The sequence below is a fragment of the Rhagoletis pomonella genome, unplaced genomic scaffold, assembly GCF_013731165.1.
Source record: "Rhagoletis pomonella isolate Grant_MI unplaced genomic scaffold, Rhpom_1.0 Rhpom_scaffold_00001, whole genome shotgun sequence".
Lineage (NCBI taxonomy): Eukaryota > Metazoa > Arthropoda > Insecta > Diptera > Tephritidae > Rhagoletis > Rhagoletis pomonella.
This window is the reverse complement of record NW_023458555.1, coordinates 26,567,628-26,580,189: the sequence shown is the minus strand read 5'-3', so window position 1 is coordinate 26,580,189 and position 12,562 is coordinate 26,567,628. Positions and strand designations below refer to the sequence as shown.

Sequence of the window (12,562 nt, the reverse complement as noted above, 5' to 3'; positions counted from 1 at the left end):
TTACAGCAGTGAGGAAGATGGCGAGGGCGTAGGCGAGGCAGTTGGTGAGGTGGGCGCACTTTTTGCTATTATATTACTGATTGTCGTTAGCAGATCATCACCGGCATGCACACCGGTCTCTTCTTCGCGCAAAGCATCCAGCAGCATACTCAACTTCTCACGCAATATGTCACATTTAATCGTTAATTGTTCATCGTCCTTGCGACTCTCACAGATCTGCACCATTAGTTCGTCGAGTGTCTCGCAGAGTGTTTTCGTGGCAGCTACGAGCGTTTGAGTATCATCGGTCTCGACAATGGAGCGCAAATTCAAATTAGCCGCTGTAACCATACCAGTGAGCAGCGCTTCTTGTGCACTCGACAATGACATCTTCGGGGTCTTTGGTTGTACAGCGATGGCTTTCTCGAAGACCATTATGCTCCAGCGGTCAAGCATTTTAGTGCTAGCCGATTCGTAACGTTCGAGTATTTGTGGCAGATGTGCATCATCATCGCAGGATGAGCCCCAACCTAGTACGCGCGCAAGATCATTGCCGGTACCCAGGGGCATAACTGCTACTTGGCATTGTTTCTGAAGTGCAGAAAAAATAATGAGAAGGTTAGTGGAAAACTGAGTATCGATAATTGAGAATACAATAAAAATAAATTAAGGAGAACTAAGTTCAGGCTAAAGCTAAGTAAGTTAAACAAAGTCTGCTATACTTACATGCATATTAAATCGATCAATCTCGCTGAGCACCCAACCCACAGAACCATCGCCGGAGCAAACCAATATCCGAAACATTTCAAAATGCCTGAAGAGACGCAATCCCAAACTGGGGCCGGTCGATATGAGGTCGAATACTTGCGCTGGATTTAAGAGCTGTTTGAAGCGCCGCAAAAATTTGACACCCTGATTGTCACCCGACTTTGAATTGACGAACACTAAAAGCGGCGAAAAGTTTCCCTTCGGGCTTTCCACATCCCAAGAGTCATCATTACCAATGGAGTGCACACAAGTGGGTGGCACCACCGACAGCTTGGCTGGTCCTTGTGGGCATGCGACAGGATGTTGTGGACGACAAGCAACGTGTACCGTATCGCGACACCACAAACAACGCCAATCCTGTAGACGCAGCACAGAGCCGCACGTTTTCTTGCAAACGGCACAAGTCGATGACACCGGCAAATTACCCTCCATCCATTGATGTGGCATTATGATGCTGCCATCACGATCCTCAATGATATCCTTGCCAACGGTGGCCAATGTAGTCCACTTGCAATTGGCAATCGCTTTGGCGGCACACCGCTTATGTACTTTACATTTGCATACCTCGCACGAGAGGCCATGCGAGGTAACGCCGGACAGAGCATCGCGGCAAACATTACAGTAGGTGGGTCGCGCGTGAGATGTTGCATACCAGTGGTGGTGGTTGAAGAACAAATCGTGTTGTTCTATGTAGAAACTATCGCCGCGCGCACGTGCCGGTATCGAGGCGGATTTGAGCGAGGTAACCCAGTCTTCCATTTCGCGGCGGGACTCGGCACAAAGCACTAGTGAACGTGTTGCGGTAATTACCTGAAATGAGAGGAGGCAGAGAGGAGATGATATTAATCAAATTCACAATACAATAATTCAGATAAGATGCCTGATAAATATATATGTACATATGTATACGGGGTGTCCTAGACCACCTCTCCACCCCTTCTAAAATGGCGGCAAATGTTTTTTACTGAAAAACGCAAAAATATGACCTACCAAAATGGAGATGCTCAGGCTTTGGTAGTTTTACCCACATCCTGTTTCGTCCGGAAGTAGGTTAAACTGACCGGAAGTCCATTTTTTAAATTAGACATACGTGTTTTTACTACAGATTCGGATTACGAGAAAAAAATAGGTCACTTTTATTTCCAAGTTTTTCTCAGAAGCGCTTTTTCCAACCTCCAAATGACCGTCGAACTTAAACACATCCTCGACTTCTAAACTTTACGGAAATTTTTTTATTAGAAAACAAAAAAAAACTTAAATGAATCACCAAGGTGCTCGTATCTTTTGCCATTTTTAGAGACTCCCTGCTTCGAGCGGCGGTGGATTTAAGAAGCCGGAAGTTCATTATTTTAACCAGAAATAAATCCCAGAAAAAACATTTCCAACAAAAGACATGAGGGTCTTTAATTATCAACTGAGAAGCAAACCCACATTAACACCAGCTAATAAATATTTGCCGTGACCAGTAGTCAAAAAGAATTGCACCTCAGCCACACCACCATACTGCAGAAATTTGTATTACTCTTAGTTTGGCTTAAATTCTCTTATTAGTATTTATTCGTCTTCATATTTATCATCGTAAGTAATAGTATTGGCAATGGTAATGTAACAATAATATTAATGGTAATGGTAGTGGTAACGTTAGTGGTAGATGTCGGTAATGGTAATTGTAATTATAATGATAACGGTAATGTTACTGCTAACGCTAGTGGTAAGGGTGATGATGGTTATTCGTATTCATGTTCGTCTAAGCCTTCGTTCTCGCATTGGCCTTCGCGATATTCTTAGTATTCGTCTTTGTAATATATTCCGCATTGGTCTTCAACTCTGTATTCGCATTTTTCTTTGTGTTTGTTTTTTTATTCTTCGCTGTATTCGTCTTCGTGTTCACCATCGCTGTCCGCTTCTGCCGGTTCATTTGCCTATTCGGATTCCTCTTGGTCTCATTTTCGTATTCGACTTGGCCTTCGTTTTAGTATTCGTCTTCACCTCAGCATTCGTTTTCATTTTCGTTTTTGGCTTCGTTGCCGTATTTGCCTTCATGTTGGTATTTTTTTTAAGGTTTGGATTCGTCTTCGTTTTCGTTTCATTTAATTCGATTGACATTATTGCACATCACCTTTTTCTTCGCATTCCTATTCGGTTTCGTATTCCTTTTCATATCTTTAACCTTGTTAACAATGAAGTCTAGATGTACAGTGCTTTTGCCTTCTGCAAACTCTCCAAAGATGCTAACTGAAAAAAGATTTGAGATCCAGAGTCGTCATTGTTTTGAAACAGCCACTCCTCAAATAATGAAGCGCTACGACTATCTTCATGCGGTCAATAAAATGTTGTTATCCTAAACCAGTGTCAACAACAATAATAACAGAAGTTACTTAACACCAACTAACAAAGCAAAAGTCATCAATATCTGTAAAGCAAATGGCAGTTTGAACTACTGAAAGTGGAAAGTGACGACTTTTGTGTAAGCCAAAACTTAACCCATAACCACTGAGCTAAGCATAACAGCTTTACTAACGTAGGTACGAGCATGTTTATACACCTATACATATACATATGTATATGTAGTGGTGTATGTTAGTTTTTATGCTGGAGTTGTAGTACATCATTAACTGCTGTTGTCATATTGCACTCGACATTGGGATGCTGAACATGTCGAAATGAGCTCAGTGAAGTAAAGTAGTAAATGCTGTTGACGCAGTTGCATTTATACTTATAATAAGTTGGTGACCTTAGGTTGATCGTAAAGTGCAGTGGAAGCAAGTTAATAATAACAATAGGTTCATTCCTTATCTTTTTGGACTAAAATCTGAAAAGTGTCAAAATGCCAGAGCGTAAGCAAAATGCGCTCACTAAAAGAGAGTAACAGGAAAAGTAAAGGAACGCAAAAAACCAAATTTTTAGTCCAAAGAATGGCAACAACAAAACTAACGTCAAATAAGAACAGAAATGTATGTACAAAACACATTCACACAAGCACAAGCACAATAAAAACTTGCTATATCAATTATTTTTTGCCTCCTTCCAATTTCAATTCATTTCTTTTACTTTCTAGATTATTCTCACTTTTTGCGTATTATTTAATTTCCGTTAATTTAAATTCAGTTGAGTTTGACACTTTTCAGGATTTTGCCAGAAAAAATTCTTCTGACTAAATCTGACTACTTCGGACTGATGAGAGTCGCTCTCACTGACTGTTGCTCTCTCATTTTTGCTGTCATTTCCGAGTTAAGGAACGCTTTTTGGACTAAATCTGACTACTTCGGACTTTTTCTGACTATTTCTGGGAGATAAGGAACGCGCATAATAAAACAACATTAACTGCGTGCTTGTGACATTTTGCTTGTCTCTTATATCGAAAGATATGCTTTTCATTCTTTCCACTCTACCCTCATCAGCGTCAGCATCATCGCCAACATCAGTCAAAGCCAGCGCCATTTGTCTATGCCTAGCCAAGCTGGCTCATGGCATTGCCTGCAAGTTGACGTTGTTGGCATTTGACGTAAGGACATGGTTAAAGCATAAGACCTGATTTCGCTTGCGTCAAGCTGAATATGTCAATAAGAACACGACGCGGTATATGTATCAAGTAACATAAAAGCCAACAAGGGACAACAGCAGTGCACTTGGGTATGTTGTAGGCCACGCTCTTGCACATTGACGTCTTAGTTGCGTATCAATTCAAAACCAGTTAGCTTTGGCAACGTGCGGTAGCATCGTAGCAGGTCAGCGGTTAAGGCAGCGTATGAACACTATACAAAGGTCAAAGCCCACGCTTACATACTGGTTACATACACAGTAACTTTATTCACTGCGACGTTACTATTCTGGTAGTTGGTAATAGCTCAGCGGGCCGTTCGTGGTTAGCCATTGTTTGCTGCAACTGACATGCAATTCCGGTTCAAAGGTAAATCTACCGCCGCTTTGATGACCGTAAACTCACATCCATGCGCCCACAAACATATGTATGTGGATATATAGTATACATACGTACACACATACAGACCCACACATATTTATGCAAAAGAGTACCTGTTTTGGATGCATGTGTTTGGTGCTTTTGGTGAATAGTGAATAGCAAGAAATAAAAATGGAAAACTTAACTACAGGTTGAATTTCTTTAGAAAATTTATGGAGTAACAGAGGTATAGGGAAAGGTAAATGTATTGGTAACGGTAATGGTAGGGTAATGGCAATGGTAATAATAACGGTAGTGAAAATGCTAACGGTAACGTTATATGTAAATCTTATCGCAGTGGTAATGATAATGGTAACAATAATGATAAAGTTAATGGTTGGTGATAATAACGGTAATGGTATCGGTAATGGTAATGGTTATGGAAGTGGTAATGATATTGTATGATAACAGTAAAAGTAATGGTAATGAATGTAGTAATAGTAGTAGTAATGGTAAAGGCTATGGAAATGTTAGTGGTAATAATGTGTAATGCTTTTGCCATAGGGACTAACATTAACATTACCAATACTATCATCATTACCGTTACGGTTTCCATTGTCATGGCCATAACCACTACCACAATTAGTAACAGTAATGTTAATGATAACCCTTTTGGCAATGGTAACGTTAATGGTAGCAGTAATAGTAACGGTAAATATAATCGCAGTGTTAAAGATAATGTTAGTGGTAATGGCCAAAGTATTCGGAATTCGTCTACTAAGTATTTTGGGCTATCAGGCTTCATATATACAATACAAAAGCGGACCTTCATCACATAAAGTAAACCATAAAATTTGGTCCATCTTTTGACTTTGTAGCTCAATTTAATTTCCTCCTATACACCTATATGCAATGCATACATCCCTGTTTCATCAACGTTCTTTAATCTTAAGCATATTTGCCTATTTTCCCAACTCAACAAGACTCCAATGCAATTTCCGCTACTTAAAGTTTCATTCATTGCCACGTGCCGTCAACATCAAATTGTTTTCCAGATTTCAATTATTTGGCGTCAGCGAAAGTTGGCTAACTTGGCTAACAATCTGAGGCAGTTGAAGTCAAAGTCAACTTGAATAGTGGAAACAAACAGGGTGTTTAGAAAAATGTTGATCTTGCATAACTAACTACAAAATATTATACATATGTACATAATCTCCAGTGGTTAGAGGTGCGCATTATTACTCCGTAGGACCAGGGTCCTCGGCAGTAAATGACAAACCTCCGATAGCACTTTTACCATGAAAAAGAGCTTCTTATTGAAACCATATTAAAGCTTTTGCCATTCGAAGGGCGCGTGAATTCGTAGGTTCCTCAATTGGCGTAAAAATATCAAAACGCATGCCATAAAGTGGAGCAGAAGCTCGGTCAAACAATTAGGAGAAGTGTAAGCTCTAAAATATTATTGTTATTAACTTTAACACCAGGGCAAATCTTAGGTAGATATTATTTTTGACTTCAAGCTAATGTGGAGACTCAGTCTCGGGTGAAGGCCGCAGAGAGTCCTAAAAACAGCAGCAGGCGCAAAAGGGCCCCTTACTTTAAGGGCATCAATATTAGAGAGGCCAACATGACCGGATCAAGGTTAACTTATTATGAGAGTTTCGCCTCTGGAGTCTTACATTATTTCCAATTAGGTAAGAATGGAAGGTTGAATAATTTGTTAATATAATTACAACGTAAAAATATACTTTAACAAACTCTAGTTAAAGTTAGTTAAAGTATATATCCTTGATTGGGGTACGTTAGCAAGTGCTAGGCACTCGAAATGGGCACGGGACGGGCCTTCGGTAGGTTCCTGTGAAAGCCTGGTTGGTAAAAGCAAAATAAAAGCAAAATAAATGCTAAGAATTAGATATTTTAGCTATCACTTCACGTCAGTGAATTTGCCAGTTTTGGAGTATCGTAAATGGGAAAATGGTTTGAAAATGCTGCAAGCGATTCCAGTAAGAATGTGCATATTGAACTTAACTGCAACCTTTGAAAGTAACTAGCGGGTGTTTTTTCGTATCGACGAAACACATAACAAAAGACGTGACAGGGGTGTATTTACTATACATAATCAAACTTAGAAAAATTATGGTTTTTGTAAAAATATGGAGAAAACTAAGAAGTTTTTGAAAATTTTCATGAAAATTAAAAATATGATAGGTATGTATGTACATAGGCATAATACAAAAAAGAAGGTGACGGATAATACAATTTTGTTGAAGTTTCATATATTGTGAGTATTATCATCGGCCTTGCCACTTTGGTAAAATTAAAACAATAAATCGCAGTATTTTCCTTCCCATATTTATACCAATGTAATAATATTTCAAATCAAAAACCATCATCAGTACTTGGTAATTTTTTTTTACTAACGTAGCTCGCACTATTTTTATTAAAAATATATAAAATATAGACTATTAAAGAAGACTTTATCGTAATTGTTCTTTTTATTTTATAATAAAAACCACGCGTACATTATGCTGTTATTTTTTCGTTTTCTTATTTTGAATGCAACCTTGCGATCTAAAAATCTAATTCTAAAGCATATTCTTCCCAAATAAAACCTTTTTATATTTAAGTTAAAATTTACTTTTAAATTTCTCATCAGATTTTGCAAAAAATTAGCTTTCACAAATTTTGAACTTAAAGTTTCTAATGTATACGAAAAACCTGAAGTCGGCTTGAACAGACCGCCCTCCGATAAACAATTAACATATCGTCGTATAAAGTACAAAACCGCGTATCAACAAAATGCAAAACTGCCTATGTGAGGTTGCATAAATTATTTTCTAGAGAGTAAAAACACTCATATTTCAAAATGGTTCTCTTTTTTATAAAGCAATCACATTTCTGGTTAGTATATTTTAGGACGAATAGATAAGGATTAAGCCATTGCCAATTTTTGGCAAAAAATGTCAGTTACGCGGTTTTGCAGAACGACGATACGCGGTTTTGTACTTTAAACGACGATATGGAGGTATAATTTTGATCACTTTCTACATGCGTTCGGAAACCTAGTCATGAACCCCATTTTCGAAATTATGTAGCCGGCATAATTTTCAAGTCCATCATATTCCTACTTCTTTGAATGTACTGATAAAATCTTCTGCTTTAAAAAAAATATTTCTTCTAGTGTTCAGGTAGCATGAATTTGATGAAATGTCATAATTTTATTAAAAGTCACATGGTTAACAACAACAACGAATGTCATTAAATGAAACTACCTTCTTTTTTGTATCATGATGGTACATAGGTACTTCGAATTTTCAGTACAAGCTTTTTCATTGAACTTTTTTTTTGTAAAATAATAATAGCTATGGTTAATTTTGTTGTTACAGTTAATAATTATGGTGCGATTCCAGATAAACTGCGTGCGTGTTTTCGAATATGTGGCCTGGAAAAATTAGACCCGCGCACATCTCTATTCCAGGGACGCAGTGAAATGATTAGTCAAAGAGATTAACTGGACTTTAAACACCTGTTATTATATTAAAAAAATATACTTTTGGGGACAGAAAGTGGCTCAACAAACACGATAACCACTCTTTTAATAACCACGTTTAGAGAGTTTGCCTTATCCTGGCCTGAGCAAATATGCCTTGTAATGGAAGTACATAGTTAAGACGTCTTCATATTCGGTTTCCTAAGCTAATCTAGTCTTGAGCAATGTACATATATAGTTAACATCATTTTTAGTAGTTATTGCATGAGGAGCTTCGCTTTGAAGGGATATGAATATTTAATTTTTTTTTCTTCAACGAAGAGTGGGGAAGTAAAAGAAGTAGCGTGCTTCGTCTGAGCAAAAGTGTGTTGTCATATGATTGTATTTTTTTCAAACAGGATACTGCTAGGTTTTTATGTATTTAGCATATATACCCACCCCTGTTTTATAAGTTCTGACTAAGATAGCAAACAGATTTTCATAAAAAAACTGAAAGACAGATGAAAATGTAGTTCGCAAGAGTTTTTGTTATTCTAGCACAAAATCCTTAGGAAAAAAGCTCTCTCATTCACTGCTCGTGGTGAAAAGCTATTTTGTGAGAAAGCACTTGTATGCCATTTAGCTGACGTCGATCTAACAGTCGCAATGACCGAGTGAGCAAAGGACAGGCGGCGTTCCATTCGAGAGATTCGTTGTCGAGTCCTTGGGCAGCGGATTTTTTTTTTCACTTTTTTAAATTATCATTTTTTTTAAATTATTTATTTATTTTTTTTTTTTTTTAGATTTTATTGTTATAAAAAGAAAAATATATATTTTTTAATTTCTTTAATTTTTAGAAACTTATTTTATTTAATTTTCCTTTTTAATGCAACTTTTTTTCTTTTGTTAATTTAACTTTCTTTTAACTTTTAGGTTTAATTAGAAAAATTTGTTTTTTATTTAATTAAATTTTTATCATCTTATTTTATTTTTTATGTTATTGTTTGCCTTTTAATTTATTTTTAATCTTTGGTTTTTGTTTTGAAAATAAAAATATTTTTTTTTACTATCATTTAATTTTTAATTACTGTCTGTTTTCTTTTTTGATTTAACTTTTTCTGCGCAAAATTTTATTGTTTTAAGAAGAAAAAACATATTTTTAATACAATTTTTAAAAATATTTTTATTTATTTTTGCTGTGTTTTCATTTATTCATTTCTTGTATTAATTAAATTTTCTTTTATTTATTAGTTTTTATTGTGTAAAAAAATATATAGATAGATAAGTTTAAAAATTTTAAAACAACTTTTAGCTAAGGCCCTATATTTACTTACGTAAATTTCCATAAGCACGTGCATAATTGTACGTGCGTTCATACATTAGTGCACAAATTTGTGTATGCGCGCAAAATCTGCACGCCTGCTGCTCCTGTCTCAATGCTGTTATTTTTTTCTGCCACATCTTGCATCAATCCAATTTCCTTTCATAACTATACACAAAAGTGAACACGCACGTATGTATGTTTGCATGAAATCCTCACATTTTGTCGCAAGTGTTGTTATGACAACAAACAGAAGCCGTCAACATGCTGCATTCAGTTATAAGTCTCGTATGAAAACACTACATACGCGCAAACATGTGACAGGTGACAGTAGGAAGTGGGAGCAATAAAAAGGATGGAGGATAAAAAAAAATTGTAAAGAAGCAATAAAAACTGTAAAATGCAATTTAAAAAACATGCGCCATCAACATATGTATTTCCAACGTTCTCGCTTTAGTATTTATCATGTTGTTGTTGTTGTTGTTACATTCACACATTCGTTTTTTTTTCTTAATCTGTTTATTTCCATGGCGAAGCATTTTCCCGCTGACCTGTCGTCATTGTGCTGCTTTGTCACACTTTTGTAGCAATATTTAACTAATTGTGACGCTTGCGAGGCCGACATACCAGTGGGAAAGTGATTTTATTTTATTACATATTTATTTATTTCTTTTGTTTATTTTTCGTTGAGTGCCTCGTAACCTATCGATGGCGATTGTTAAAGTTTTTCGAATTGTTAAGTTTTTAATGAAGCTCGAGTGTGCAGAAAAAATTTGCTACTCGATTTTATTCAGCATTCATTCGGTCCTCCTGCCTGCTGTTGGTTTCGCATCGCTCATACGCCATGGTCGCCCTTTAATTAACGGAATGGCCGATTTGGTAGCCTAGGAAACTGAACGGTTTGCGCTTCTATGCAATTACGGAATCCAATTTTTTGCCTCAAATTTATTGCGTGCTTCCCTTCGTTCGCTGCTAACTGAATGTGTCATTGGCTTGGGGCTATTTTTCATGCGTGCTTTTGTTACGCTGCAGCTAATTAGCACATTTCCCGCATGTTATAAAATATGCTTATTTTGTATTCATTATTCTGGCACTAATTTTAAAAGCTTTTAAAGTAATATATTGAATCTAGTAACTACTATAACTAAGTGATAGTGATGTTAATAAATAAGCCTAAAAATATGTGACGTCATAACTATAAGCAAAGTTTATATAAATTTAAATACAGTCAGCGTGACGTTTTGATGATTTTATTTATTTATAATTTCCACGACAAATTTTACTTATTTTTCATTCAATCAAAATAATTTATTTTTGTATACCGATTTCGATTTTCTTTTTGAATTTTTATTTAAATTTTAGTCGCTAAGAAAAGTTTTCAAAAATCAACGGTAATATTTAGCGACTTCAACCTTGCACTTTATTATACTAAAAATTACAAAATTTTTCAAAGAAATCGAGTTCGGTTAGTTCATAAAGTGTTTGTGGTTTGGACATATACAGTAAAACTTCACGAGGAATAGTTTTGTAGAGAATTTTAACCCACTAGCTCTATATTAAAAAAGTTCGGTTTGACGCCTTTTTTGGAAAGTCTGACTTAAGTGGTTCTTGTGTGGCTGCCAAAGAGTTAAAATGTCCAAGAAAATTATTTTCCAGAAAATTTCACCAATGATATATCCAGAAAAAAATTTTGAAAAAAGACCGTAAAGATCAACGAAAAAACAGAAAATAGGTACATATGTCCTCTTGATGTATGAAACAACTTTTCATTCATTTTGTTCATAAATATAACTCTTAACTCTTTTCGAAGGTAATGGCTTGGGCCATCAGTATCGCAATCATCGCTATCATCTATGTATATAGCGACCTCCCAAAGGCCATTTTATTCAGACTTTTCAATATTTCAATTTGAAATATTGCATTAGTCTACTATAAATAAACAAACATAATTATTTATATAGTTAAATGTTGAAGTAATTAGGCCAACATGAAAATATGTATATATCTATAAGTACGTATTTGCTTGTACTTATGTTTGTACATAATTATGTTAAAGCCGAGAAAAAGTTCATTACACATTCTGTCAATTTAAATTCTAATTAATCTTTTATAATACTTGATTTCCTTAAAATTAGTCTAGCTTGTCGTTCTGGAAAAATATTCCAAATACATATGTATGCATGTATACGTATCCAGGTGTATGTGCTTTTGTTGAGTAAGAACCCTGCAGAAAAAAATTTAAATTGATAAAAAATAACCTACTTGTAGTTAGCTTCTTTGCGGGATTTCTATGAAATATATAACTTGTAGTTAGCTACAAAAAGCTAACCTAAAACTAGTGCACAAATAATGCAGGAGTAAAGCTTGTTTTCTTTAAAGGCGTTTCTATTTAAATCTCCTGCACTTCGCAAATACTTTTTCGAATTGAGTACAAATAAAAGGGAGATCGAAATTTCATATTATCATTTGGAAGTTATGTCTGATGAAGTTCGAATATGGGACCACCTACAGCAGAATATAGAAACAAATTTGAAATGTTATAAAATAAATAAAGTAAATAAAAATATAAAAATAAAAGTAAAATATTCTGTTTGCCTATAGATATTTTATGTCCAAATGTAGTTAGTTACAAGTTAGTTGCATCAAATGCAGAGGTAACCACCCTTGACTATTTCGCGGCCATCGCCACAGAAATATAGTTAGCTTTCGTCAAAGAAAATATACAGATATCAAGTGATTTATAACTCCTTCCCAATCAACTTGAGGTTAGCTTATAGTTAGATACATTTCCTACAGGGTATATATTCGACACGTATGTACATACTTAAGCATAAAACGAGCATCTGTATGTAAACATATTTAGCTATGGCCAGTTCATATAATTACACTACGTATAACCACTTTCGGCTGTTTTCTGTTTTTTTTTTTTGTTGACTTTGGTAAATTTTCCCACTTCGAATCCTTTTTGCATTAATTTAATGACCCAAGCTCCATGCTTTGTTTTCGCTCTACTTAGTTGCCACCTTTTGTTCTGCCTGTGTGCGAGTGTGTATGTATGACCCTGTCTGCGCTTTCCTTATAACGGGTGATTTTTTTGAGGTTAGGATTTTCATGCATTAGTATT

At 35.6% G+C, this 12,562-nt stretch overlaps 1 protein-coding gene across 2 annotated transcripts in view; it reads right to left on the bottom strand.

Moving 5' to 3' along the window:
• Positions 1-1,557, bottom strand: part of LOC118741672 (diacylglycerol kinase eta-like) — a 20,184-nt gene extending 18,627 nt beyond the window's left edge. For both annotated transcript variants that reach the window (XM_036473648.1, XM_036473654.1), the window contains exons 1-2: positions 706-1,557; positions 5-570 (exon numbers count right to left, since the gene is read on the bottom strand). In XM_036473648.1, coding sequence (XP_036329541.1) covers positions 5-570; positions 706-1,506 — 1,367 coding nt within the window. In that variant the 5' untranslated portion in view covers positions 1,507-1,557. The remainder of the gene's footprint in view (positions 1-4; positions 571-705) is intronic.
• Positions 1,558-12,562: the final 11,005 nt, after the last annotated feature.